This window comes from Suncus etruscus, chromosome 13 (assembly GCF_024139225.1).
Source record: "Suncus etruscus isolate mSunEtr1 chromosome 13, mSunEtr1.pri.cur, whole genome shotgun sequence".
Lineage (NCBI taxonomy): Eukaryota > Metazoa > Chordata > Mammalia > Eulipotyphla > Soricidae > Suncus > Suncus etruscus.
Genome location: NC_064860.1, coordinates 625,001 through 652,619, shown reverse-complemented (window position 1 = coordinate 652,619; position 27,619 = coordinate 625,001). Strand labels below are relative to the sequence as shown.

The 27,619-nt window shown below is 43.4% G+C and overlaps 1 protein-coding gene and 2 non-coding genes across 4 annotated transcripts in view; 2 read left to right on the top strand and 1 right to left on the bottom strand.

Moving 5' to 3' along the window:
* Nucleotides 1-27,619, top strand: part of METAP1 (methionyl aminopeptidase 1) — a 38,159-nt gene continuing 10,540 nt past the window's right edge. The window contains exons 1-7 of one of the 2 annotated variants that reach the window (XM_049785289.1): nt 1-124; nt 4,306-4,357; nt 13,322-13,431; nt 14,869-14,929; nt 20,849-20,940; nt 21,687-21,770; nt 26,320-26,458. In XM_049785289.1, coding sequence (XP_049641246.1) covers nt 11-124; nt 4,306-4,357; nt 13,322-13,431; nt 14,869-14,929; nt 20,849-20,940; nt 21,687-21,770; nt 26,320-26,458 — 652 coding nt within the window. In that variant the 5' untranslated portion in view covers nt 1-10. Of the gene's footprint in view, nt 125-4,305; nt 4,358-13,318; nt 13,432-14,868; nt 14,930-20,848; nt 20,941-21,686; nt 21,771-26,319; nt 26,459-27,619 lie in introns of both variants that reach the window. The other variant, XM_049785288.1, reaches the window with a different exon arrangement.
* Nucleotides 3,194-3,297, top strand: LOC126026732 (U6 spliceosomal RNA). Its single transcript, XR_007501953.1, has one exon. It is a non-coding gene; the product is annotated as a U6 spliceosomal RNA (small nuclear RNA).
* On the bottom strand, nt 12,912-13,020 carry LOC126026703 (U6 spliceosomal RNA). Its single transcript, XR_007501925.1, has one exon. It is a non-coding gene; the product is annotated as a U6 spliceosomal RNA (small nuclear RNA).

Sequence of the window (27,619 nt, the reverse complement as noted above, 5' to 3'; positions counted from 1 at the left end):
GCCAGGCAGCATGGCGGCCGTGGAGACGCGGGTGTGCGAGACGGACGGCTGCAGCCGCGAGGCCAAGCTGCAGTGCCCCACCTGCCTCAAGCTGGGCATCCAGGGCTCCTACTTCTGCTCTCAGGTCGGCGCCCCCGCCCCCGCCCCGCGCCCCGCGCCCCGCTCCCCGGCCGCGTCTCCGGCGCCGGGCGGGCGCGCGGTCGCTCGGTCGCTCGCTGGGTCGCTCGCTCCCGTCCGTGCGGGCGCGGCCCTGCGGGGTCGTCCGGGCCCGCTCGCGCGCGCGGCGGGCTTCCCGGGGGCGGCGCGGGGCTCCGGGAGCCGAGGAGCCGGGTCGGTCCGGCCGCCCCTCCGGGCCTGGTGCGGCCGCGGGCCCGCTCGGACGACCCCGGCCTGGGGCCCCGCGGAGGGCGCCGCCGGGGGAGTCGAGTCGCGGGACGGGCCGCCCTCCTCGCGGGAGCCCAGCGCGAGCCCCGGGCTCCGTCCGGCTCTGTCCCGGCCCGCCCCGCCCCGCCTCGCCTCGCCTCGCCTCGCCTCGCCTCGCCTCGGTCCTGCAAGTGCGTGAGGCGCCCGTCCGGAGCCCGCACTCTTGCTCGCTCCGGGGACCGAACCGACCGTCACTGGCGGAGCACTTGGCAGCGTGCGCGAGGACGGACGGAAGGGTGCCCGGAGGACCGCGGGCGGGCGGGGAGTTGCCTCGGGGCCTTTCTGGGCGGGGTCCAGCCCGGGCCGGCCCTCCTGGGTTCCCCCCAGCCCGCCCGGAGCGCACCCCAAACAAAAGCAAGCGTTCAAAACCAGAGTGGAATCTAGAATCCGAACGTATAGAAGGCGATGAATGCAAAGAAGTTTCTTGAATGTAAATCAGGGGAACAGATCCGTTAAAGAAACGTAAAGGCCTTCAGGGGTCCTCAAACTTTTTCAACAGGGGGCCAGGTCACTGTCCCTCAGACCATCGGAGGGTCTGACTCTAGTATAAACAAAACTTAGGAACCAATTCTTATGCACACTGCATAGATCTTACTTTGCAATGAAGAAACAAAACAGATACAAATACAATATGTGGCCCGCGGGCCATAGCTTGAGGACCACTGTAAGGCCTAGAAGATCGTACGAGATCCTCGCTTTGCGGCATAGATTTTCATTTTAGATAACATCTGGTCATGGACCTTGTGCGTGGCCTTCGGAAATAGTCGCACACTAAAAATAGCATCGGGATCACGCCACACGCTAAGTCTGCTACGCTCAGAAATCGTTCCTGGCAGCGCCCAGGGGACCATCAGCATCCTGGGATGCTGCGATTTGAACCACGGTCCTTCTGCATGCAAGGTAACACCTTGCCTCCATGCCATCTCTCCAGCCCCATTAGGGCTCACTTATTCTTGGCTCTGTGCTCGGGGATCATTCTTGGTGGAACTCTGGGGACCCTATAGAATGCAAGGCGTTAAACCCAGATTGGCCACATTCAGGGTCGATTTAAATTACCCTACAGGTAAATTAAAAAAAAATATGTATACACACACACACACACACACACACACACACACACACACACACACACACACACACACACACACACACACACACACACACAGGGGTCAGACCAGTGGCTCAAGCGTTCTAGCCTAGGGCAGACCACGGTTGGATCCTCTGGCATCCCATATGTCCCCAAGCCAGGAGCGATTTCTGAGCACATAGCCAGGAGTAACCCCTGAGAGTCACAGGGTGTGGACCCAAAACAAAAATATATATACATTCTACTGGGGCTGGAGCAGTAGCACAGCGATTGGGCGTTTGCCTTGCATGTGGCCAACCCAAGACAGACCTGGGTTCAATTTCTGGCATCCCATACGGTCCCCTGAGCCTGCCAGGAGCGATTTCTGAGCACAGAGCCAGGAGTAACCTTACCTGAGCACAGCCAAGTGTGGCCCAAAAGCCAAAAGTAAATAGTTAAATAAAATATTAAAAAAATATTTTAGGGGGCCAGAGAGATAGCATGGAGGTAAGGCGTTTGCCTTTCATGCAGAAGGTTATTGGTTCTAATCCCTGCATCCCATCCCATATGGTCCCCTGTGCCTGCCAGGAGCAATTTCTGCACATGGAGCCAGGAATAACCCCTGAGCACTGCCAGGTGTGACCCAAAAACTACACACACAAAACGAATAGTCTAGGGTCGGTTTTATCACCATAATTTTCTGCACTATGAAGGGCCTGTCTTCTGTGTCTCATTTTCTGGTGCCTACATTGGCTCACTGGCCAGCTTATCTTTGGGAACAAACAGAACAAAATTACAATGCCTTTCTAGAACACTTGAAAGTAGGAAGCCTTTCCCAGGTGTCTCTGTCATACTACCGGATTTGCTGAGCTTCACCTGGTATGGCTTGAAAACAAACTAACAAATCTTTTAATTCTTCTACTTTTGGGGTAGATTTTTTTTCATTTTTATTTGTTTTGAGATATTTGCTGTCATTTTTGTTTGTTTGTTTGTTTTTGGGCCATTGATGTTCAGAGGTTACTCCTGATTCTGCACTCAGAAATTATTCCTGTTGCTCAAGGGATCATATGGGATGCTGTGTATTGAACATGGACTGTTCAGGGTAAACTCTCTACGAACTCTAATATCTGTATAGTCCTCATTTTTTGTAATTTCATCTAATCATAAAACTGAATTCAATGGCTATTTAAAAGATCATCCATCTATAGGGCTGGATGCTTGTCTTACATGTGGCTGATCTGGATTTGATCTCTGAAATTCTGTGGTCCCTGGAGCTCCAGGAGTGATTCCTGAGCACAGAGCTTGAAGTAGGCCATAAGTGTCACTGAGTGTGTCCCAACCTCTCTCCCCCCAAAAAAGAGCTAATGGTAGGCGAGTATGACTAAATGTAGTATGACAAAATGTAGGCTAATGCTTCTTGCTTATTTATTTACTTATACTTTAAAATATTTTATTTTTTGAGCCATACTCCTCAGTGAGGTTAGTGCTCTGGCTTGGTGATAAATGATGCCTTGGGTCAGACTTGGGACAGCTGTGTACAAGTCAAGTCAAGTGCCTTAACCCTCCTCATTTTTTCTTTTTTCTTTTCTTTTCTTTTCTTTCTTTCTTTTTTTTTTTTTTTTTTTTTTTTTTTGTGTGTGTGTGTGTCACACCTGGCAGCACTCAGCAGTTACTCCTGGCTCTGTGCTCAGAAATCACTCCGGGGTGCTCGCTTTGGCAGCACATATACTAAAATTGGAACGATACAGAGATTAGCATGGCCCCTGCGCAAGGATGACACGCAAATTTGTGAAGTGTTCCATATTTAAAAAAAAAAAATCGCTCCTGGCAGGCTTGGGGGACCATATGGGGTGCCGGGATTCGAATCATCATCCGTCCTGGATCCTCTGCATGCAAGGCAAACGCCCTACTGCTGAGCTATCTCTCTGGCCCCTCTTTTTTTTTTTTTTTTTTAATTTGATTTTTGGATTACATGCAGCTGTGTTTAGGGCTTATTCCTGGCTCTACGCTCAGAAATCATTTCAGGTAAGAATGGTGGACCATGGGGCTGGAGTGGTGGTTCACGGTGTAAAGCAGTTTGCCTTGCTCGCGCTAGTCTAGGACGGACCGCGGTTTGATCCCCTGGCATCTCATATGGTCCCCCAAGCAAGCGGTGATTTCTGAGCGCAATAGTGCAATAGCCAGGAGTAACCCTTGAGCATCACCTGGTGTGGCCCAAAAACCAAAAAAGAAAAAGAATGGTGGACCTTCGGGATGCAGGGCAACGAACATAGGTTGGCTACATGCAAGGCAAGTGCCCTACTCACTGTACTATTGCTTTGGCCTTTTATGGTACCTCTTGCTTATTTAATTTTAGTTATTATTTAAAAATATGCTTTCATTGAAAGAAATCAGGGAGATGTCTGGGAGAAAGAAAATGATACGTTTATGAGAGCACACAGGCTTGCAAGAAAAGCCTCTGCTTATTTAAAGTGAAGTTTAGGTTGTTTTCTGTAATCATCTTTTTTGTTGTTTTATTTTTTTGCGGGGGGGGGCACACCTAGTGGTGTTCAGGGCTTACTCCTACCATATTTGAGGGGCAATGTGGGATGCTGGGGATTGAATCTAGTTGTCTGCATCAAGGCAAATGCCCTCCCCACTATGCTATCTTTCTGGCCCTGAAATGAATTTTAAAATAGGTGTCATTTCTTAAGGTTTCCCAAATATTTAAAGACAGTGTCCAGTGTTTGCAAATGCTTCAAGTATCTTTTATACTCATTTTCCTTAAAATATTTCTCAGAAGTACGTAACAGTAATTTTTATATTTACTCTTTTAGGAATGTTTTAAAGGAAGTTGGGCGACTCACAAGTTACTACATAAGAAAGCAAGTAAGTAAAATTAAATCTATATATTTATATATTTATTTTTTGGAGATAGCATACCAGTGCTGCTAGGAACCCCACTCCTGGAGATGTTTTTGGAGATCATATGGTACCAGGGAGTGAACCTGGGGTTTCTGAATTCAGAGCTTTTTCTCTAGCTATTTGTACCATCTCCTTAGATCTATCTTATATAATATACATGCACACATACACATGTTTGGTTCACACCAGTCGTGGTGTATCATCATGTAAAGCAGTACCTTTCTGAGTCTTGTATCCATGTGTAATGTCAAACATGAGGTGTTGCTAGGATTTATGGAGCTTGTTGGAGTTATACTGCATTTCCTTTGCTGGAAGTATTTGCATATATAGAAATCTTACTTTACTCATATTTCCTTTAAAATTTTTTTCTTTATGCAATCATTCTTAAATTTATTTTGGTTTGGGGGGGGGCGTACCCTGGCGATGCTCAGGGGTTACTCCTGGCTCTGCACTCAGGCATCACTCCTGGTGGGCTTGGGGGACCATCTGGGATTTTGTTTGTTTTGGGGCCACATCCAGCAATGTTCAGGGGTTACTCCTGGATCTGCACTCAAGAATCACTCTTGGGGCTGGAGAGATAGCATGGAGGTAAGGTGTTTGCCTTTCATGCAGAAGGTCATTGGTTCGAATCCCGGCATCCCATATGTCCCCCAAGCCTGCCAGGAGTGCTTTCTGAGCATGGAGCTAGGAGTAACCCCTGAGCACTGCTGGGTATGACCCCCCATCCCCCCAAAAAAAAATCACTCTTTTTTTTTTTTTTTTTTTTAATTTTATTTTTTTGGTTTTTGGGCCACACCCGGCGATGCTCAGGGGTTACTCCTGGCTGTCTGCTCAGAAATAGCTCCTGGCAAGCACGGGGGACCATATGGGACACCGGGATTCGAACCAACCACCTTTGGTCCTGGATCTGCTTCTTGCAAGGCAAACGCCACTGTGCTATCTCTCCGAGCCCGACTCTTATTGGTTCTAGGGATGCCAGGGATCAAATCTGGATTGGCTGCATGTAAGGCAAGCTCCTTACCCATTGAATTGTTGCTTCAGCCCCTTAATTTTGTTTCTTTGTTCAGTTTCAATTTGGTTTTTGTCTTTGTTTTTGGGTCAGTGCTCAAAGGCAGTGCTCGGGTTACTCCTGGCTCCACACTCAGAAATCGCTCCTGGCAGGCTCGGGGGACCATATGGGACACCGGGATTCGAACCAATGACCTTCTGCATGAAAGGCAAACGCCTTACCTCCATGCTATCTCTCTGCCCCCCTAGTTTCAATATTTTATTTTGTTTGGGGACCACATCCAGCAGTGTGTGTACTGGCTGTGCACTCAGGCATCACTCCTGGTAGTTTTGGGGGAATTATAGAGGATGACAGGAATTGAAACTGCGTTGGCCACATGCAAGGCAAACACCCTTCCCACTGCACTATCTCTTGGCACCCTCAGTTTCAATATTATTTCGTGTGTGTGTGTGTGTGTGTGTGTGTGTGTGTGTGTGTGTGTGTGTGTGTGTGTGTGTGAGACACCCAGTGATGCTCAGTGATCATTGCTGGTGGAGGACCATAGAAGATACTGGGGATTGAACTCAGTTTTGCTGTGTATAAGGCAAAGGCCCCCACTGTACTATCACTTTGTTTCCAATGATTCTGTTTTTTGTTTATATATTATTTTGATTTGGGGGTGTGTGTACCCTGTGATAAACTCTGGGCTTACTCCTGACTGTGGTTAAGAGACCATAATGAAATGCTGAGAAGCAAACCTGTGTGGCAGCAAGCAAGGAAAGCAATCTTCCTGCTGTACTGCTGTGGCTCATTTTCAGTTTTAATCTTTACTCCATATAATATTGCAGACACACCTCAGAGATAATATGGCTTCAGATCCAGAAACTGCTATAAAGTCCATTTCGCTATTAAGCAAGTCACACAAATAAATATATTGGTTTCCTTCTCCATATAAAAGTTATGCTTATGGGGCCGGAGAGATAGCATGGAGGTAAGGCATTTGCCTTTCATGTAGAAGGTCATTGGTTCGAATCCCGGCATCCCATATGGGGTCCCCTGATCCTGCCAGTAGTTATTTCTGAGCATAGAGCAGGAGTAACCACTGAGTGCTGCGGGGTGTGATCCAAAAACCAAAACAAACAAACAAACAAACAAAGGGGCCAGAGCGATAGTATGGCAGTAGGGCATTTGCCTTGCATGCGGCTGATCCAGGCTGGACCTTGGGTTTGATCCCTGGCGCCCCATATGTATGATCCCCCAAGTCAGGAGCAATTTCTGAGCACATAGCTAGGAATAACCCCTGAGCATCACTTGGTGTGGTCCAAAAAAAAAAAGTTATGCTTATACCCAGAGTAATCTGGTAATTGTGCACTGCAGTTATATCTAAACAACAGTGTAAAAACAATAATTTAGAATAGTGTTTTGCTAACAAATACTCATTTTCTCAATCTTCAACAAGTCTTGTTAATGGAACTCTGACCTTTATGGTAACGTGATGGTGATTAGTTCTGAAGACTGGGTCAGAGTTAGCTAATTTTCTCATGCTTTTTGTCAGTCATGTTCACAACATCTTCCTTTGGAGTAGATTTTACCCTATGTAACTACTTCTTGTTCATCTATAAGAAGCAAGTTCTCATGCATTTACTTTTTTTTTGTTTGTTTTTGGGTCACACCCAGCAGTGCTCAGGGGTTACTCCTGGCTCTACGCTCAGAAATCGCTCCTGGCAGGCTCCGGGGACCATATGGGATGCTAGGATTCAAACTACCGTCCTTCTGCATGCAAAGCAAATGCCCTACCTCCATTCTATCTCTCCCGCCCCTTATCTATTTACTTTTACCAAGAAGAGCAGCAATTTAGTTCAATTTTCAGACTCAACTTCAAATTCTCACTGAATTTGCCACATCTCAAGTTACTTTTTTTCTGCTTTTTTGGGGGGTGGGTGGGAGGAATTTGGGCCACACCCAATGCCGCTCAGGGATTACTCCTGGCTATCAAGCTCAGAAATCCCTCTGGGCTTGGGGGACCATATGGGACTCTGGAGGATCGAACTTCAGTCTGTTCTAGGTCAACGTGTGCAAGACAAACGCCCTACCGCTTGCTCCACCACTTTGGCCTCACTTTTTTTTTGTTTTATTTCAGTTTTCTGTTTATTTTATTTTTCTTGGTTTTTGTGCCGTTCCAGGATGTGCTTATGTCTTACTCTTGGTTCTGTGCTCAATGATTACTCCTGTTGATGTTCCTGGGACCATCTAGGGTGCTGGTACTGAGCTCGGGTTGAGTATGTGCAAGGCAAATGCCAGAGCAGCTTTACTATTGTACTGGAGCTGGCCTCGTATAAGGTCAGTCTGTATTATTTCTCTGGGAAGTCTCTTTTCACCCGTTATTTTCATTTTTACTTATTTTGTAAAAGGGTCTCATATCCACCTGTGCTCAGGGCTTAGTCTTGGTTGTTAGAGTCATTATTTCTTCCAGCCCTCGTCTCTATTGTCTCTGGATCATATCAGAGCTTAATTTCCAGTTTCTTGAGAAATATCCATCTTGTTTTCCAGAAAGGCTGGACTAGACGGCATTTCCACTAGTAGTGAATAAGAGTTCCTTTCTCCCCACATCCCTGCCAGCACTGATTGTTCTTGTTCTGTGTATTTGTATCCTGAGATGGTACCTCATTGTTTTGATTTGCATCTCCCTGATGATTAGTGATGTTTTTTTTCTTCATGTTTTTGCCATTTGTATTTCTTTGAGGAAAGGGAACGTCTGTTCATTTTTTTTGGGGGGGGGGCACACTCATTTGAATCTCAGGGGTTACTCCTGGCTATGCATTCAGAAATAACCCTTGGCTCGGGGGGACCATATGGGACACCAAGGGATCTATCCGAGGTCTGTCCTAAGCTTCAGCTTGCAAGGAAGACGCCTTACCTCTAACACCACCTCTCCGTCCCCCTATCTGTTTATTTCTTCTCCCCATTTTTTGATGGGGTTAGATGTTTTTTTACTTGTTAAGTTATGTCAGTACCTTGTATATTTTAGATCAGGGGTCTCAAAGTTGTGGCAGCCCTCCTTACATTTTGTGGCCCTGCCCTAGAGGAGTCTTTTTTTGTTTTGTTTCATTTTAGTTGTTTGGGTCACACCCCCCAATGTTCAAGGCTTACTACTGACTTTGCACTCAAGGATCACCCCGACTTTGCCTCCTGCGGCCCCCAGGAGATCCCTGTCTTAGATGTTAGTCTATTCTCTGATGGTTATTGGATGAAGTTTCTCCCATTCTGTGTGTGGGTGACCTTTGTATCCTAGTCTAGTCACTTATTTCCTTTGAGGTGCAGAAGCTTCTCAGTTCAATGTAGTTCCATTTGTTTACCTCTGCTTCCTCTTGTTTCCTCCTTGAAATGGTATTTCCTCCTTGATGATGCCTTTAGTCATGGGGTGTTTTACCTATGAGTTCTATATACCTTATGGTTCCGGGACTGATATCAAGGTCTCTTGACTTGACCTTTGTGCATGATGTTAGATGGAGGTCTGAGTTTGCTTTTTTTGCATGTGGTTGGCCAGTTGTCCCAACATCACTTGTTGAAGAGGCTTTCTTTGCTCCATTTTGCATTTCTTTATCAAAGATTAATTGATTGTATGTCTGGAAAACAGGCTCTGAATACTTAAGTCTATTCTACTGATCTGAGGATCTATCTTTATTCCAATACCATGCTATTTTAATGACTATTTCTTTATAATACAATTTAAAGTTGGGGAAAGTGATGCCTCCCAAATCTTCTTTATCGTAAAGGGTTGCTTTAGCTATTTGTGGGTATATATTGTTCAAATGAATTTCATGAGTGTTTGATCCACTTCCTTGAAGAATGTCATGGGTATCCTTAGAGGGATTGTAATAAATCTGTACAATGGTTTGGGAGTCAAATAATAACTTTTTTTTTAAATTTTTGGGCCACACCCATTGATGCTCAGGGGTTACTCTTGGCTATGTGCTCCAAAATCGCTCCTGGCTGGAGGGACCATATGGGACACCTGGGGATCAAACCGCAGTTCGTCCTAGGCTAGCGCTTGCAAGGCAGACATCTTACCTCTAGCACCACTTCTCTGGCCCAAATAATAACTCTCTTTTGCTCCTCTGTCCCTTCAAACTAGTATGCTTGACATTTGAATTGAAGAAAGTATTAAACAATTCTTCAGAACTGGTTCCTTCAAGATTTGTGAGTTTGGATTTCTGCCTCGCCTCGAAAATGCTGAAAGCTGAGGACTAAGCACACAGTTCCATGTTTTATCTTTGTTCAATGCATGGTGTTCATCAGGAACTTAGCAACCATCTCTGAGGTAGCTAGTCGGAACTACAACCAGACATGTCCTCCCAGGCAGGACTTAGTTCTGTCCAGTTGTGTTTTTCTACAAGGGAAGAAGGTACAGCTTCTCAGACCTTTTAGAACAACCCTGGGTATGGTGCTCTGGACCTGGTCTCTGCTGTACTGATAGTCTCCCCTGGGATGTTTGAAAGGCAGCTTTTAGGTATTTTCACTGTCTTGGCTTATTTTATCTATTATAACTTTGTTACATGCCAGTGTCAGAAAATAACTTAAGTTATTAAATATTTAAATTTAAAAATGTAATAACTGGAAGTCTGAGCGTGTTATTCAGCAGGAAATTGAAATTTTCTTGTTGTTTTAGTTTTGAGACCAACTCATGGAACTTACTGCCTCCATGCTTAGATTTCATTCCTGCCATTTCATTCTGGGCACCACATGTGGGTATTGAACCTGGGTGGGTCACATGCCGGGCAAGCACCTACCCTCTGCACTATCTGTAGCTCCTGGAAATGTTTATGCCTTTCTCTGCTCCCTCTGTAGTAGTGCATTAAAGTAACCACATCCTGATTTCTTTGGTTTCTGGTGAAAATTATTATTATTATTTTTGTTTGTTTCTGGGTTTATTTTTTTAATTAGTATCTTTATTTAAACACCTTGATTACAAACATGATTGTGGTTGGGTTTCAGTCGTGTAAAGAACACCCCCCTTCACCAGAGCAGCATTCCTTCCTCCTCACCCCACCCAGCCTAGACAGGCTTTCTACTTCCCTCATTCATTCACATTGTTATGATAGTTCTCAATGTAGTTATTTCGCTAACTGCACTCATCACTCTTTGTGGTGAGCTTCATGTTGTGATGCTGGATCCTCCAGCCTTCCTCTCTTTTGTCTCTGGGAATTATTTTAAAAATGTCTTATTTTTCTTTTGGCCACTCCTGGTGGTGCTTAGAGGTTACTTCTGGCTCTGTGCTCAGAAATTACTCCTTCAGCCTCGGGATATAACCGGAGTCAACAGTGGAGTCAACTGTGTGCAAGGCAAATGCCCTAATCCCCATGCTATTGTTCCGGCTCCTGGAGAAAATTTTTCTTGAGATTCCTATTTCAGACAGAAAGCACTTAGCTGAAGCAGATTTGTGTTTCAAAGTTGGATATTATAGAAATGCTATGATTTTCAGTGTTTGCTCCCTAGTGGCAGTGAATGGAGTGAATCAGCTTTCCTGTTGACGTCAGTGCTGACAGCATGGGGAAGAAAGGTATTTTACACCCAGTAGCAGAGTGGAGTCTTCCTTTTCCTCTGCTTATGGTCTATTTCTGTCCTCTCTATGTAATACTCTTAACGGTATTCTTTTCCTAAGGAAGATGAACAGAGACATAGTTTTCTTGCATTCTTTCAACTCCAGACTGACAGCACCTGCAACTTCTCTTCTGTAGAATAAGGAAATCCTACTCTTGTTATCTTGATCACCATGCTATACATTACATTCCCAGAACTCAGCTTTTATTGCTTCGGTTTTATACCTCTGCTCACCATAACCATCACAAAACCATTGTTCTCTAGCTTAACTTGATCAGGATTTCACCTATTCTTTGTTTTGTATGTTAAATACCTTGTATAACGGAGGTGTTTATTTTCCCATACACCTCTAAAACTATTTGAAATAGGACTTTCAAATAAAATTATTTGATAGTTTGACAGTGATGTTGGAGAGATTATGCGATTTGAAAAGTGATTGGTCCAGATGTTTTAGTAAATATGCTTTAATAACTTAACCAGGTAGGGATGGAGTGTGTGTGTGTGTGTGTGTGTGTAGGGAGGGAGTGAGGGTGTGTGTGTGTGTGTAAGTAAAACTTAACCAGGTAAGGAGGGAGTGAGGGTGTGTGTGTGTGTGTGTGGTGTGTGTGTGTGTGTGTGTGTGTGTGTGTGTATGTGTGTGGTGTGTGTGTTGAGTAGGGAGGGAGGGTGTGTGTGGGTGGGTGTGTGTGTTGAGTTTGTTTCCTAAATTGATTCTTACTGAATTTTGAGTAACTTTGTTTTGTTTTTTTGTTTTTTTTGGGCCACACCCGGTGGTGCTCAGGGGTCACTCCTGGCTGTTTGCTCAGAAATAGCTCCTGGCAGGCACGGGGGACCATATGTGACCCGGGATTCAAACCCAACCACCTTTGGTCCTGGATCTGCTGCTTGCAAGGCAAACGCCGCTGTGCTATCTCTCCGGGCCCCCAGTAACTTTTTCTTCCTTGTTCCCTTCGTTTTCCCGACTCCCTTGATTACCTCTATCTTATAAAAAGGTTAATGTTGCTCATGAAATCAGAAGCAGTTTGAGATAATGACTTGAAAGCCATTCCAGTAGGCCAAGTGTGAATTTTTTTTGTGGGGGGCACACCCGTTGATGCTCAGGGGTTACTCCTGGCTGTGCTCTCAGATATTGCTCCTGGCTTGGGGGACCGACTATATGAGATGTCAGGGGATCAAACTACGGTTCATCCTAGGCTAGCCACTTGCAAGGCAGACTGCTCAGGCCCAAAGTGGGAATGTTTTTGTGCTTGTTTTTTTTTTTTTTTCTTTTTAGCCATATCTGGCAGCATTCAGGTTTGGGACAGTATAGAATGCTAGGGACTGAACCCAGGTAGACCACATGCAAAGCTTCAGACCAGTAATTTTCTTATATGGTGTATAGGGAGTTGGGACTTGGCGGTATTAGGAGCCTATTCTGGCTCTTTGTTAGTGATTACTTTTTGCTCTGTGCTCAGGGGACCTATACAGTACTGGGATTTGAATGTGGGTTGGCTATCTGCAAGGGAAGCACCTTACCTCTATCTTACCTCTATACTATTATACTCTATACCTTTCGTGAAAAATGTTTCCATTACATTTGCAGTTCTTTAGGATCTGTTATTTGAACAAGAGCTCAGAATTAATTTGGATATTGTCTTCTCCACTGGGTAGTTTTACCTAAGTTCATATTTTATATTTTAAGGTGGGTTTCCTATAAATTGACATGCTAGGGAGGATGCATTAAGCAACGAGAAGGGAGTATTTTTGTGCTATTTCTTTCTGATATTGTATAGAAACTTGTGTATGTGTGGCTAGGTTTTTTTTCTTTCCAATCTACTGAGATCTTTGAGGAATTAAGGTTATCTATACAACAAGGAAGCTTTAGTGGTAGAGGTCCAGGTAGAATTTGGTTCAATTTGAACTTCAGAACACCTTGCCTGCAGTTTTTTTTTAAATATGGAACGCTTCACGAATTTGCGTGTCATCCTTGCGCAGGGGCCATGCTAATCTTCTCTGTATCGTTCCAAGTTTAGTATATGTGGGCCCGGAGAGATAGCACAGTGGCATTTGCCTTGCAAGCAGCCCATCCAGGACCAAAGGTGGTTGGTTCGAATCCCGGTGTCCCATGTGGTCCCCCGTGCCTGCCAGGAGCTATTTCTGAGCAGACAGCCAGGAGTAAACCCCTGAGCACCGCCGGTGTGGCCCAAAAACTAAAAAAAAAAAAAAAAAAAAAAAAAAAAGTTTAGTATATGTGCTGCTGAAGTGAGCACTCCTTGCCTGCAATTTTAAGCAAGTGACAAACTTTGTTGCTACCAGAGGATAGTGTGACTTGACCTCTTTCATTTCTCATTTCCCAGAAGATGAAAAAGCAAAACGGGAAGTCTCTTCCTGGACTGTAGAAGGTGATATTAACACGGATCCTTGGGCAGGCTATCGATACACTGGTAAACTCAGACCACATTATCCACTGGTGAGTAAGGAATGAAAATTTAATATTCTTGTAAGTCAAATTTAAAAATGGTTTCCCAAGAAATACTCATTGTAATAAAAATAATCATTATAATTTGTATTCCTGTGATGCATAATCAGAGCTAAGTTTAATATTTTAATTACTTAATATTCAACGGTACATTATTTGCCAGGTAGTAGGGACAACTGGTAATCATAAACAAAGTCAAAAGTTTTGTTTTATTTAATTTCTAATTTCTGGGGCCCTCCCCAGAGGTCTTTGGGGGTCTGGGTATTACTACCATTGACTCTTTTTTGGGGGGGTCACACCCTGCAGCGCTCAGGGGTTCCTCCTGGCTCTATGCTCAGAAATCTCTCCTGGCAGGCTCAGGGGACCATATGGGATGCCAGGTTTCAAACCACTGACCTTGTGCATGGAAGGCTCTCTCTCCCACCCCAACTACCATTGACTCTTGAGAGGACCATGCAGCCCCTTTTGTTTAGTTCTGAGCCCTAGTGATTTAGTTGTGTATATTGTTTGATGTTTAATTTTGTCTCACACACATAGCGGTACTCAGGCTTACTCCTAGCTTTGAACTGGGGGATCATTTCTTATGTTGTGCTGGAGGTCAAACCCAAACAGGGTTTTTATCTCCCCTGGTTATATTGAATTTGGGCCTATGACCTCATACATGCAAAGCAATTCTTTCCCCACTAAATTCCATCTCTGGCCCTTCTTTTTTGTTTTTGTTTTATTCTAGTGAGACCTATCTACTGTTCCTAACCTTTCCTCTGTGTTCTTGGAATCTAATATTTTCCTTAGATATTGAAATTTTCTTTACTAATGTTCTTCATGTAAAAAAATATATTTTAGGGGCCGGACCGGTGGTGCTAGAGGTAAGGTGTCTGCCTTGCAAGCGCTAGCTAAGATGGACCATGGTTCGATCTCCCATATTGTCCCATATGGTCCCCCCCAAGCCAAGAGCGATTTCTGACCCCTGAGTGCCAATGGGTGTGGTCCAGAAACAAAACAAAACAAGTATATCTTTATTTTGAACTCTGGGAAAATACAAAAGTGTAAGGAAGCCTTTTTAATCTAACCTCTCAGAGATAAAGGCTAGAGATGTAGTAATCCTTTATGTATCTATTATGTTTGCTATTTTATCATTGTTGACTTGCCTAATGATTTGAACCGCAGTGGCATATCTACATGCAACTAAACTACTTCATAGCCTGGGTTACTTCACTCTTAATATTCTTAAAAAGGAGGTGGCATTAGCATGAGAAAACTAAACATAACCTTCGTGAAATAGATAAATTGTTTTTATATACGATGTAAGGCTTTGTCATTATTAATTTTTAAGTGAACCCTTTTTTAGTGTTTTTATTGTATTTGAAAGTGTATTTGAATAATGAAAGTTACTTCTGTATTTGATTGCATTTTAATGGATGATTTTAGATGCCAGCCAGACCAGTGCCGAGTTATATTCAAAGACCAGACTATGCAGACCACCCTCTAGGTGAGTGTTAAGAGCTGACTTCAGTCTCATCCTGGAGGTGCCACCCCACCCCACCCCACCCCACAGAGGAATGTTCTTTGGTAGCAGATTCTCAATGCTGTTTCTTTTTATTGGGAGGTTGGGGAAGCACACCTGGGGTTGCTTAGGGGTTACTGTTGGCTCTGCACTTAGGATTCACTTTTGGCAGTGCTTGGGGGACTACATGTGCTGCTGGGGATCAATACCTGGCTCAGCCACTCTACATGCTGAATTTCTAATACATGTAAACTTAAGCATTTTTAAGAAATGCCACATGGGTCTGGATCAATAGCACAGTGATTGGAGCATTTGCCTTGCATGTTGCCGACCTGGGTTTGATCCTCGGCATCCCATTGGGTCCCCCAAGCCTACCAGGAATAACCCTGACCACCACTGGGTGTGGGCCAAAAAACAAAACCAAAAAAGACTCCACACGTTGTATATTTGTTTGTGAGGGGTGGCATACTCGGCAATGCTCAGGGGTTACTCCTGACTCTGGGGGTGGGTGGGGGGAAATAGAGAGAGGAGAGAAAGAGGATAGAGAAAGAGAGAGAGAAGGAGGGAGGGAGAGAGAGAGAAAAGAAAGAGGGGAAGAGAGGGGAGAGAGAGCACCTGTGCTTTGGGGACTATATGGGATGCTGGGAATCAAACCTTGGATCAGTTGTGTGCAGGGCAGCACTCTACTTGCTGTACTGTATCTCTAGCCTTGACCTTTGAGAAAATAAAAGATTCTCAGAAATCTATTTAGTTCTGAAAACATTGCCTAAATAGCTGTTAAGTGTGGCATTGAGGGGCTGGCCCATAGTAAAACTGATAGGACATTTGCCTGGAACAGCTGTGCAGAATATAGCTGAGTTTCAGAACCAGGAGTAATGTCTCTGTGTTGCCAGGTGTGTTCCAAAACAAACAACAATGGTGACATTTGGCATATTGTGTTTGGTGTTATGTTGACTTCTAAGTAAAGGCATTCTTTTGTGGGGGCTGGAGAGAGAGCATGGAGGTAAGGCGTTTGCCTCGCATGCAGAAGGACCGCATGCAGAAGGACAGTGGTCAAATCCCGGCATCCCATATGGTCTCCCGAGCCTGCCAGGGGCGATTTCTGAACATAGAGCCAGGAGAAACCCCTGATGAGCACTGCTGGGTGTGACCCAAAAACAAACAAAAAGGACTTCTTTTGATTTAATATGACCTCTTGTATTTAGTAGTACCTATTCAAATCATAGTGAGTTTTAGGTTTCAGATGAATGTCTGTGGACAACTCTACTTATGGATAACAAGAGGAAGGGTTGGGTGGTGCTGGGGTTTGGGGTAGTGGCACTGACAATTGCTTTTATTGTGGTGACATGGACCACACAAGTATACATTCTTCCTGGAATCACTCATCTCTTACATTGTCTGGTGTTTCCCAAAGGTGGCAGGTGATTTGCAGTACAGTGGAACACAAGTAACTTCCCTCGGGCCTTGTACATTTAGTCAGAGACTGATATAATTGTTTCTATATGTCAGGTGTTTGGATAGTAGCAGCTTCATGTGGTTAATCTATTGAGTTGAGCTGCCTTTTCCTTGTTCTCTTGTTCTGCCTTTTCCTTGCTCAAGAGAGAACTTGATTAACTTAGGAAAATGTTAGATTTTGATTAAATTCCTGTAGTGTTATATTGGAGGCAAAGATAGATGAGATAGGATTCTATAGAAGATGTACACTTTCACTATTCTGTATTGAGCACTTTTTTTTTTTCAGGATAAAATTATTTTAATGTCAATAAAGAAGAGAGATGAAGTAGGGGAATATTGTTTCTTAGAGGAGCCGATAGTTTACTGGCTCGCATTTAGCATAATTGTGCTTAAGGTACTTTGTGTTAACTCATCTGCTCATGTTATTCTATGAAAAGGTCTGTTTTCTTCCTGATAGTTCAAGATAGTCATTAATGTGTAGGGAGTGTTCTTTGCCTTGAGCTGTGCTAAATTCTGCTTTCATTTTTATTTAATCTTCATTATTAGTCCTTTGAGATACTGTTACTAATTTTACTTTACAAATGAGAAAATTAAAGCTTAGAGATGTTATAGGCACATGATTTGTAAATTTAGCAAAACTGTGACACATTTAAGCCTACCATTTAAAACTTACGTTACACTTACATCTTGCGCGCGCACACACATGTAGCTCATTGTGGTAATAGTTTGCCATATTAGCACAATAGAATAGGAGATAATGGCTTGAACTAGATTTGGGAGTTTATTAGTTCTATAATTCCAGTTCTATGGTTCCAGTAAGTTATTTTATTCTTTCTAGATCTTTTTTTATACCTATCAACAGAACAAGAAACATTGTCTTGTGATTCTAATCTTGCTGTTACATAAAACATAATGGTTCTTGATTTAAAACATAGAAATAATTCTTTGGAGTTACTCTCCCTAAGAGGCTGGTGAATGCTTCTTTGTGAGTGCTCTACACACCTGGGATTCTACCTCACCAGTGACTTCTGCATCTTGGATTCTGACCTTGCCAGCTTCATTTACACTTGACTTGACTATTTGGGGTTTTCTTCTTAGGTCTCTGGACTCCAATGATGCAGATGTTATTCCTGTTGAATTATCTCAGAGTCTATTGTCATCTGTTCACTTATTTGAGGATTTCTTTTCATGTTCTGTTTGTTTAAGGCTCTTTTCCTACCTCTTCAAGGTGTTAGGCATCTCCTCTTACAGCTCACTTATTCTGTCTTCTATTATTGGTGAGTTTTTTATTTTTTTTAAATTTTTTTTATAAATTATCTTTATTTAAACACCGTGATTACAAATATAATTGTAGTTGTATGATTACAGTCATGTAAAGAACACCCCCCTTCACCAGTGCAGGATTCCCACCACCAATTTCGTAGATCTATCTAATCCTCACCCCACCCCCACCTGTACTCGAGACAGGCTTTCTTTTTCCCTCATTCATTCACATTGTTATGATAGTTTTCAATGTAGTTATTTCTCTAACTGCACTCATCACTCTATGTGGTGAGCTTCATGTCATGAGCTGCACCTACTGAGAAGATAGGGGGAAATAAGGGTTGGGACTGAGGCAGTCAAATATTAGAAATGAGATTTGTAGGGCAGTATCAAGGTCACAATACAAGATGGATGTTATGGATATATAAAATATATGCATACAATACTATCAATAGGAAAACAAGGAGAAAAAAATTCCAGTGACTGTCCCAACATAAACCAGTACTAAAACGGCCTGCCCTCCTCCCAAAGTGCATTTCTATTAGTGTAGGGAGAGGTAGTGGGGGAGCCTGAGGACCACTAAGAGTTCACCTGAACCCACTTCTGGCCATCTGAGCTGGCACCCAGGGAAGGCCTGGAGTCAGGGGAAAAGGACAAGGACGGCTGGGGGCCTGCCAAGCCTCCCAGCACTCCCCAGGCCAGGGAGAAGGACTCCGGTATGGGGCCTCCCCAAACCCCATACCTGGCAAGAGCTGGTCTCCAAAATCAAAGAGGGAACCGAAAGCCAGATGTCTGCCAGCCCTCCTCCCCATGCACCTCCCTGCTGGAGTACGGAGGGAGGGGGGAAGCCTGAGGACCACTAAGAGTCCACCTGAACCCACTTCTGGCCATCTGAGCTGGCACCCAGGGAAGGCCTGGAGTCAGGGGAAAAAGACAAGGATGGCTGGGGGCCTGCCAAGCCTCCCAGCGCTCCCCAGGCCAGGGAGAAGGGCTCCAGTATGGGCCTATTGAGCACTTTTTTAAACTTTATTTATTGATTGATTTATTGGTTGATTGGTTTTTGGGTCACACTCTGTGGCTCTCAGGGGTTACTCCTGGCTCTGCACTCCAAATTTGCCCCTGGCAGGCTGGGGGACCATATGGAATTCTGGGAATTGAACTGGGTCCCTCCTGGGTTGGCTGCATGCAAGGCAAATGCCCTACGCTGTGCTATCTCTCCAGCCCTTTATTTAACATTTTTTTGGTTTTTAGTTTTTGGGTCACACCCAGCAGCACTTAGGGGTTACTCCTGGCTCTACACTCAGAAATCGCTCCTGGCAGGTTTGGGGGACCCTATGGGATGCCTGGTTTCAAACCACTGTCCTCTGCATGCAAGGCAAATGCCCTACCTGCATGTTATCTCTCTGGCCCCTTTAGCATTTTTTTAAGGGGGGCTCTATACCCAGTGTTGTTCAGGGCTTACTCCAGGCTTTGCACTTATGGATTACTCCTGGCGGGGCTCAAGAGACCATATGTTGTAGGATTGAGGATTAAACTAAGATAGTTGGAGTACAAGGCAGACGACTTAACAACTGTACTGTTGCTCCAGTCCCCTGTGTTCTGTATTTTTTGTTCTTATTTTTCTTATTACTTTTTGAATCACCATGAATTACAGAGTTACAAAGATATTATCTTCTGGAGGGAGGGGACTCACACCTGGTGGTTCTGTGGAGTTACTTCTGGTTCTGCACTTAGGAATCATTCCTGGTGCCTCTGGACCCTGTGGTATGCCAGGGATCGAACCCAGGTTGGCCGTGTGCTAGATAAGCACCTTACCTGCTGTGCTACCACTCTGGCACACAAAGATATTTGTGATTGAGTTTCAACACCAAATCCTTTCCCCAGTGTTGACTATGTTTCCTCAATTCAGTATTCTTTTAAGTACATAGACAAGTTGTGGGTTTTTGTTTATTGGTTTGGTTTGGTTTTGGAGCACACCTGACTGTGCTCAGGGCTTGTCCCTGGCTCTGTTCTCAGGTATTATTTGTAGTGTTGCTCAGGAGACATATGTGGTCCTAGGATTGAACCTGGGTTGGCTACATGCAAGGCAAGCACCCTGCCTGCTTTAAAATCACTTTTATCACTGGTATTTTTATTATCTATATTATAAATATGATTATAAATTGCTATATTTTTATTAGATTTTGAAAGAATTAATTCTTTTTTTTTTTTTTTTTTTTTTTGGTTTTTGGGCTACACCCAGTGTTGCTCAGGGGTTACTCCTGGCTGTCTGCTCAGAAATAGCTCCTGGCAGGCACGAGGGACCATATGGGACACCGGGATTCGAACCAACCACCTTTGGTCCTGGATCGGCTGCTTGCAAGGCAAACGCTGCTGTGCTATCTCTCTGGGCCCAAGAATTAATTCTTAGTATATATTTGTGGGAACGAGGGAGCACAGTTGCTTGTGCACTGAACCCATTTCTGACTTTGCTTAGGCAATCATTTGTGTTGCTAGGAGTAGAACCTGGGTCAGTCTTGTGCAGGGCAATCCTCTGAACTCTGTAATGTTTCTCTAGCTCTAGGGGGAGATTTCTGTGGTGCTGGCACACTATCAGTGCTAGGCTTTCTGATGCAAAAACCATGCTCAGCTCTTGGAACTTTCCCCAGCCCTTGTATTTGGAAATCTCTTTCAGTTTGAACTTCTTTCAGGGGCTGGAGAGATAAAATGGAGGTGGGGCATTTGCCTTGCATGCAGAAAGATGGTGGTTTGAATCCCAGCATCCCAGATGATTCCCCGAGCCTGCCAGGAGTGATTTCTGAGCATAGAGCCAGGAACACCCTGAAGACTGCTGGGTGTGACCCCAAAATCATAAAAAATAAATTTTTTTTCTTTCAGTTTTTTCTAGCAGATTTTCTGTTCATGTTGAAATTGTATTTTAAAATCTGAATGGGGGGATTAGAGAGCTAGTACAGAGGGTAAATGGCTTGCCTTGGACATAGCCATCCTGTGTTTATCCCTGGCAGTGCTATGGTCCCCCAAGCACAAGGTATGACCTCACACAAAAAAAGAAAAAATCTTCTAACTGGAATTCATCTAACCTATAAAAAACAATGAGACTTGACTATTATACAATTAGGAAGATAATTATTCTTATAAATATATCTTACACTTATTTTGATTTTACTGACTGATTTTTCTTTCCAGGAATGTCTGAATCTGAACAGGCTCTTAAAGGTACTTCTCAGATTAAATTACTCTCCTCTGAAGATATAGAAGGGATGAGACTTGTATGTAGGGTGAGTTCTTTCTTCCTTGGATTATGACTGACATGTCTGAGCAGTTAATAAGTGCTATATTACACTAGATTGACTTTTTACTCAACTATTGTAAATTTGTAACTCTTAAGTTATTTTCTGGTTAGAAAATAATCTGAAACAATTATAGCTGTGATCTGTATTTAGTAGTCTATTTCTCTTACCTCATTTCTCTTATTTTAAAGAACTGGGTGGTTACTTTATTTTCTGGTCACCAAAAGGCAGAGTGGAAGGTTTATTCAAAGCTAACTCAAGGGTACATTCCTGCTGTGGAGTGTCTTGTTCTTCTGTGGGAAATGATACCTTTATCTCAACAAGTGATTTGATACAAAGTTTCTTGGATAATTTGAGAAATTTGCCTTTCTCTCATCTATTTAAAGTGATTCTTTGGGGACAGTTTCTCTTGTTTTTCATTTCCTCCTCCCCTTACCCCATGATAAGAACAGGCAAACTCTACCATAGTCACTTTGCTTATGTCACTTAGTGCTTACATAGAGATTTGTTAAGCTCATTATCAGGAACACTGGCCTGATTTTATCTGTATATTTATATACATTTATTGATTGGTGTTTGAAAGGCAAATTGTTTAAAAATGAAAACTCAACTCAATGAACTCTGGTATTCAAAATTAAATTTTATAAACCTTCAAGAAAATTTAAGACTGTGCAGGGAGTACAGGTTTCTATTTTTCTCTTTTCTGGAATTTTCCACATGCTTTTCTTCCACAGCTTGCTAGAGAAGTCCTGGACATTGCTGCTGGGATGATTAAACCTGGAATCACTACTGAAGAACTAGATCATGCTGTGCACTTAGTAAGAACTTTACCTTTATGTTTTAAAGAAATCATCTAATGGTTAGACCAGCATTTCTCATTTGAGCTCCCCAGGATATTCTGGGGTGGGGTGGGGGAACACACAGATAAAAATCACAAAAATGAGGCCACGGTTTAAGAGGGTCAGGCTGGCGAACCACAGGAAGAAAATGAGGTAAACAGAGGCCGTGGTCAGAAAAAGAGACTGAGAAACACTGATTTAGATTTCTGAAAATTAAGTTATCTTAAGTGCTGAATGCCTAAGGTAAATAGGTGAAGCTAAGTTAAAAGCAAACTTCTTTACTTTGAAATACAAAAAATACATATAATTCTCAGTTTTAAATATCTGTAGTGTATTCAGAAATACCTTATTTCTGAAATTTCACATATTATGAAGAGTTTTTAGCTTAACTCTGATAACATTCTTCAATTTACTTGTTTTTGGAGCCAAAATAAGATAGTACTGGGGTTAAGGCACATAGCTTGCTGTGGCCCATCCGTCAGATAGATACCATAAACTCCGTAGTAGATGATGAATGCATACAAATAGATTTTTTTTTTTTTTTGCAAAGAAGAGCAATAGCCAATAGTTTAGATCATATAGAAAATTAAACTGAGGGCTGGAGAGGTAACACAGTGGTAGGGTGTTTGCCTTGCACACAACCGATTCAGGATGTACAGTGATTCCAGTTCTGATATCCTATATGGCCCCCCCACCCCCCCTGCTTGTCAGGAGTGATTTCTGAACACAGAGCCAGAAGTAACCCCTGAATGCTGCCGGGTGTGACCCCAAAAACCAAAAAAAAAAAAAAAAATTAAAATGAGACCCATAAATTAGTGTTTTAAAGACACCAGTTGTCATTATGGCCCAGTGTTAATATTCTATATTGGAATAGCTCATCATTTTCTTTTCTCTTTTCTCCTTTTTTGGTAATATTGAATCCTTTTCTCCATGTGTGGGGCATATCCTATCTATCACTGAGTCATATCCCTGGCCTCCGTCAACTTTTTTTGGGGGGGGGGCAGACCCCAACTGGGCAGTGGCTCAGAAATTATTCCTGGCAGGGGACCATTTGGGATACTGGGGATTGAACACAGGTTGGTTGCATGAAGGCAAAATGCTTTATGCTCTCACTCAGGCCCCCTAGAACAACTTTTTTTTTAAAATCATTGTTTTATTTTTGATCACATACTTGACTGTACTCAGGGCTTGCTCGTGGAAGGACTCGGGGAAATGGGAGACTGGGGATCAAATTCAGGTTATCCGCTTATAAAACAAGTACTAATTGACTATATTTTCCAGTTCTGACAAGATTTTGAAAGGAAATAGGACATTTTATTTTGAGCTGTTAGGATGTTTGTGAAATTCAGAGGCTGGAGCAGTAATACAGGTGATAGGTGTTTGCCTTGCACGCAGCTGGCCTGAGGTTGATCCCCATCATCTCACATATTCCCCAAAGCCCTGTCAGGAATTATTTCTGAGTGCAAAGCCAGGGATAATCTCTGAGTATTGCTGGGTGAGTCCTCAAATAAAAACAAACAAAAATGCTTATAGAATTCAGATGAAAAAGATCCCAGTTTGGTGGTGTTTTATGTTTTATAAATATACAGTGTAGACTAATACAATTTTGGTAGTTTCCTGTGCACTCCTGTACACTGTGTTCTTTGCTCATTCTCCTCAACAACTCCAAGAGGCAAACACTACCTGTTGTGTGTGTTGATCTGGCTCCTGAGGTTACTTTTTGTTTTTGACTTGTTTCTTTAGGGCCACACCTAGCAATGCTCAGGGCTTTGTGCTCTGAGCTCTGTGCTCACGGATCACCTTGGTGGTACTTGGGTTACCATATGGGATGCTGGGCTTGAACCTGGGTTGACTGTGCAAGGCAAACTCCTTACACTGTACTGTATTTCTGGCCCCAGTGAGGTCATGAGTTTGATCTCTGAGCCTGTATGAATCCAAACACAGCTGGATACAACCTTCATTAAAGAAAGAAAGCTGGGCCCAGAGAGATAGCTCAGCAGCGTTTGCCTTGCAAGCAGCCGATCCAGGACCAAAGGTGGTTGGTTTGAATCCCGGTGTCCCATAGGGTCCCCCGTGCCTGCCAGGAGCTATTTCTGAGCAGACAGCCAGGAGTAACCCCTGAGCACCGCTGGGTGTGACCCAAAAACCAAAAAAAAAAAGAAAGAAAGCTTAGTTCATAGAGAGTGGCAGTTTAGAAACAAATCATGTAGAAATATTGTAGTTTTACAAAAATATCAATATGTGTTAATACTTATTATAGAAAACCAGATAATTTGTCTCTAAAGGTTTCTTTGTTTCAGATGAAAACAGATATTTTCAGGTTGAAATATCTCTGCAGATACTTGCTTACTTCATTAAAAAATTCACAGTTCAGGGCTGGAATGATTTAGTATAGTGATTAAAATCAACCCAAGTTTGATCCTGGACATTCCTATGGACCCCTAAGTCCTACTAGGAGTGATTGCTGAGCACAGAGCCAGGAGTAAGTCCTGAGCACTGCTGGATGCAACTCCTCTCTACCCCTTAAGTTCCCCCCCCCCCCCCAAAGAAAATAGAACATGGGCTTCTCCAAGGAAAAATTGTCTACTTTAATATTAAAAGAATTTTTTTGAGGGGGCTGGAAAGATAGTACACAGGTAGGGAGAGGCCTTGCCTTGCTTTTTGTCAATTTGGGTTTGACACCACATATAGTCCCCAAAAGCATCATAGGAGTATCCTTGAGCCCAGAATTAGCAGTAAGCCCTAAGAACTATTGAGTGTGGCCCAAAACCCAAAAAAAGAAAACTTTTTTTCCCTATGATGAATAATTAAACTTAATTCTTTTTGTTTGTTTCTTGGCTACCTGGTATTACTTCCATTTTGACTGGGTCAGGGCTTGCTTTTATACTGTACTGGGAACCATGAACCCAAGCCTCTTAAATGTAAAGTATATATAGCCTGTTGAGCTGTCTTTCTGGCCTCGGGAGTAATTCATTCTAAATTAAGGATCTTTATATAGTAACATTTTTATTTGTAAGCTTAAATTTGCTTTTATCTTGCTACCAGTAAGGATAGCAATGGAAAAGTAAATTCTGGTTTGGACAGTCTATTTTGTTTATGTTTTTTTTGCCAAAATTTGGTGATGATTTTTTTTTTGGTTTTGGATTTTTGGGTCACACCTAGCAGCGCTCAGGAGCTACTCCTGGCTCTATGCTCAGAAATCGCTCCTGGCAGGCTCAGGGGACCATATGGGATGCTGGAGTTCGAACCACAGTCCTTCTGCATGCAAGTCAAATGCCTTACCTCCATGCTATCTCTCTGCCCTCTGGTGATGATCTTGATTCATGCAGTACCTGGAATTGAGCCTTGGACTCCTACATGCATGACATGTGTTCCAGCCCTTGGAACATCTACCCAGCCATAGAATCTAAATGCTTGGCGGAAGCCAGTGTATTGTCTAGACTAGTGGTCGGCAACCTGTGGCTCTCGAGTCACATGTGGCTCTTTACACTTTTAATTTGACTCTTCTGTATGCTGGGCGGCCGGCGGCCGCTCCAGGAGTCAGAATTCTGCTCCTAGCCTCTGTCAGTGCGCGCCCTGTGTGGCTCTCAAAATAAATTTCAATCGTGGTTTTGGTGAGATTTGGCTCAGTTAAAAAAATAAGGTTGCTGACCACAGGTCTAGACATATTTTAGTTTTTTTTTTTTTTTCGGTTTTTGGGCCACACCCGGCGGTGCTCAGGGGTTACTCCTGGCTGTCTGCTCAGAAATAGCTCCTGGCAGGCACGGGGGACCCTATGGGACACCGGGATTCGAACCAGCCACCTTCGGTCCTGGATCGGCTCCTTGCAAGGCAAAGGCCGCTGTGCTATCTCTCCGGGCCATATTTTAGTATTTCTAAGTTAACAAGTCTTTTTCTTAACACCATCCTGCTTAAGGTGCTCAGGGCTTATTCATGGTTGTGCACTCAGGAATCATTCCTGGCAGGCTTTGGGGGGAACCATCTGGGGACAGGATTGAACCTCGATTGGCTATGTCCAAGACAAGTGGCCTAGCTACTGAACTAATGCTTCAGCCCCTAAATAACATGTTAATTCAGGGGTGTAGCCAGGAGAAAGAGTACTGCTTACTTTGCCTGTATAAAGCTCTAGGTTTATTTCCCTACCATGCCCTCCTGCACCACTCCTCCCAAATACAAGTTTATAAGTAAAAAAAAAAAAAAAAAAAAAAATAAGGGGCTGGGAAGATGGCGCTAGAGGTTAGGTGTCTGCCTTGCAAGCGCTGTAGGATGGACCGCTGTTCTATCCCCTGGCGTCCCATATGGTCCCCCCAAGCCAGGAGCAACTTCTGAGCACATAGCCAGGAGTAACCCCTGGGCATCAAATGGGCGTGGCCCAAAAACAAACAAACAAAAAAAAAACAAAACAAACCATATATATGTTCTTCATATAAGCATCAATAAAGTATTTTTCCACAGTTTTCAAATTTTAAAAATCGTTAAGTATATTTTCTTTCACATTTAGGCTTTTCTGTTTTTTAATTTCTTGTAGGCGTGCATTGCACGAAATTGCTATCCTTCTCCCCTGAATTACTATAATTTCCCGAAGTCTTGTTGCACTTCAGTGAATGAAGTTATCTGCCATGGAATCCCAGACAGACGACCCTTACAAGAAGGTGACATTGTGAATGGTAAGGGGTGTTGCTCCCATGCTTGGGAAGCGTTAGACTTTGGCCTTCTTCACTTGCCACCTTCCCACCGATAACCAATCGTTTTTTCATAATTGAAAATCAGAATAAGTTTAGATTTATGGAAATTCATGTAATTTTAAAATACTGCCCTTAAGTTCTATGTGGTATGGTATGTTGGTGTATTTCTTTAACGTGGATAATAATGTGTGGTTGGTAAATACATAAGATTTGTGAGTATGTTGATTCAAGTGGGATTTCTTCCCTTTTAGATCCTTAATGGTTCTGAAGAGGTAAGGGCATTTAAAAAAATTTTTTTATTGTTTTTTTTTTTTGGGGGGGGTCATATCCAATGGTGCTCAGAGCTTACTCCTGACTGCACTCAGAAATTACTAGCAGGCTTGGGGGACCATATGGGATGCCAGGGATTGAACCTAGGCTGGCAGCATGCAAGGCAAATGCCCTACATGCTGTGCTTATTGCTCTAGTCCCAAGGGCAGTTTTCTTAGATAGAAAAAAGCGAAGTTGGCGGGGCCAGAGCGATAGCATAGTGGTAAGGCATTTGCTTTGCACGCGGTCAACACCTGACGGACCTTGGATCAATTCCCCAGACTTCCCATATAGTCTCCCGAGCCAGGAGCGATTTCTGAGCGCATAGCCAGAAGTAACCCTTGAGCGTCACAGGGTGTGGCCCAAAAAGCAAAAAGCAAAAAAAAAAAAAAAAAAAAAATAGCTAAGTGGAGGCTGGTAACACTGGCTATTTTCTCCTATCCCAAATTCAAACTCTGTGGATGGGGAGATGGTTTATGTGGTAGAGCACCATGTGATCCCCACTACTGGATGTTACCTTGGAAATGTATTCTCCTTCTCCCCACAATATTGGATGTGACTCTGAAATTGCATTCCCTGACCCTCACTGCTGCATGTGACCCCGAAACTACATGTACTTCCTACCCCAACCCCAGCCACTTGAATGTGCTTCTGGTGTCCCTCCCATTACCACCAATCAGGCCTGCACTGCTGGGCTCAGTGGCATTAGGATTGCCTGTGTTCAGAACATTAGGAAAGGAAAAGACATAGAAATTCTCCAGAGGGTCTTAGATGTGTTCCAGGGACCTATCCTAAGTGTCTTGGAAGCCACTGGCTTTGTTTCCCTCTGGTATA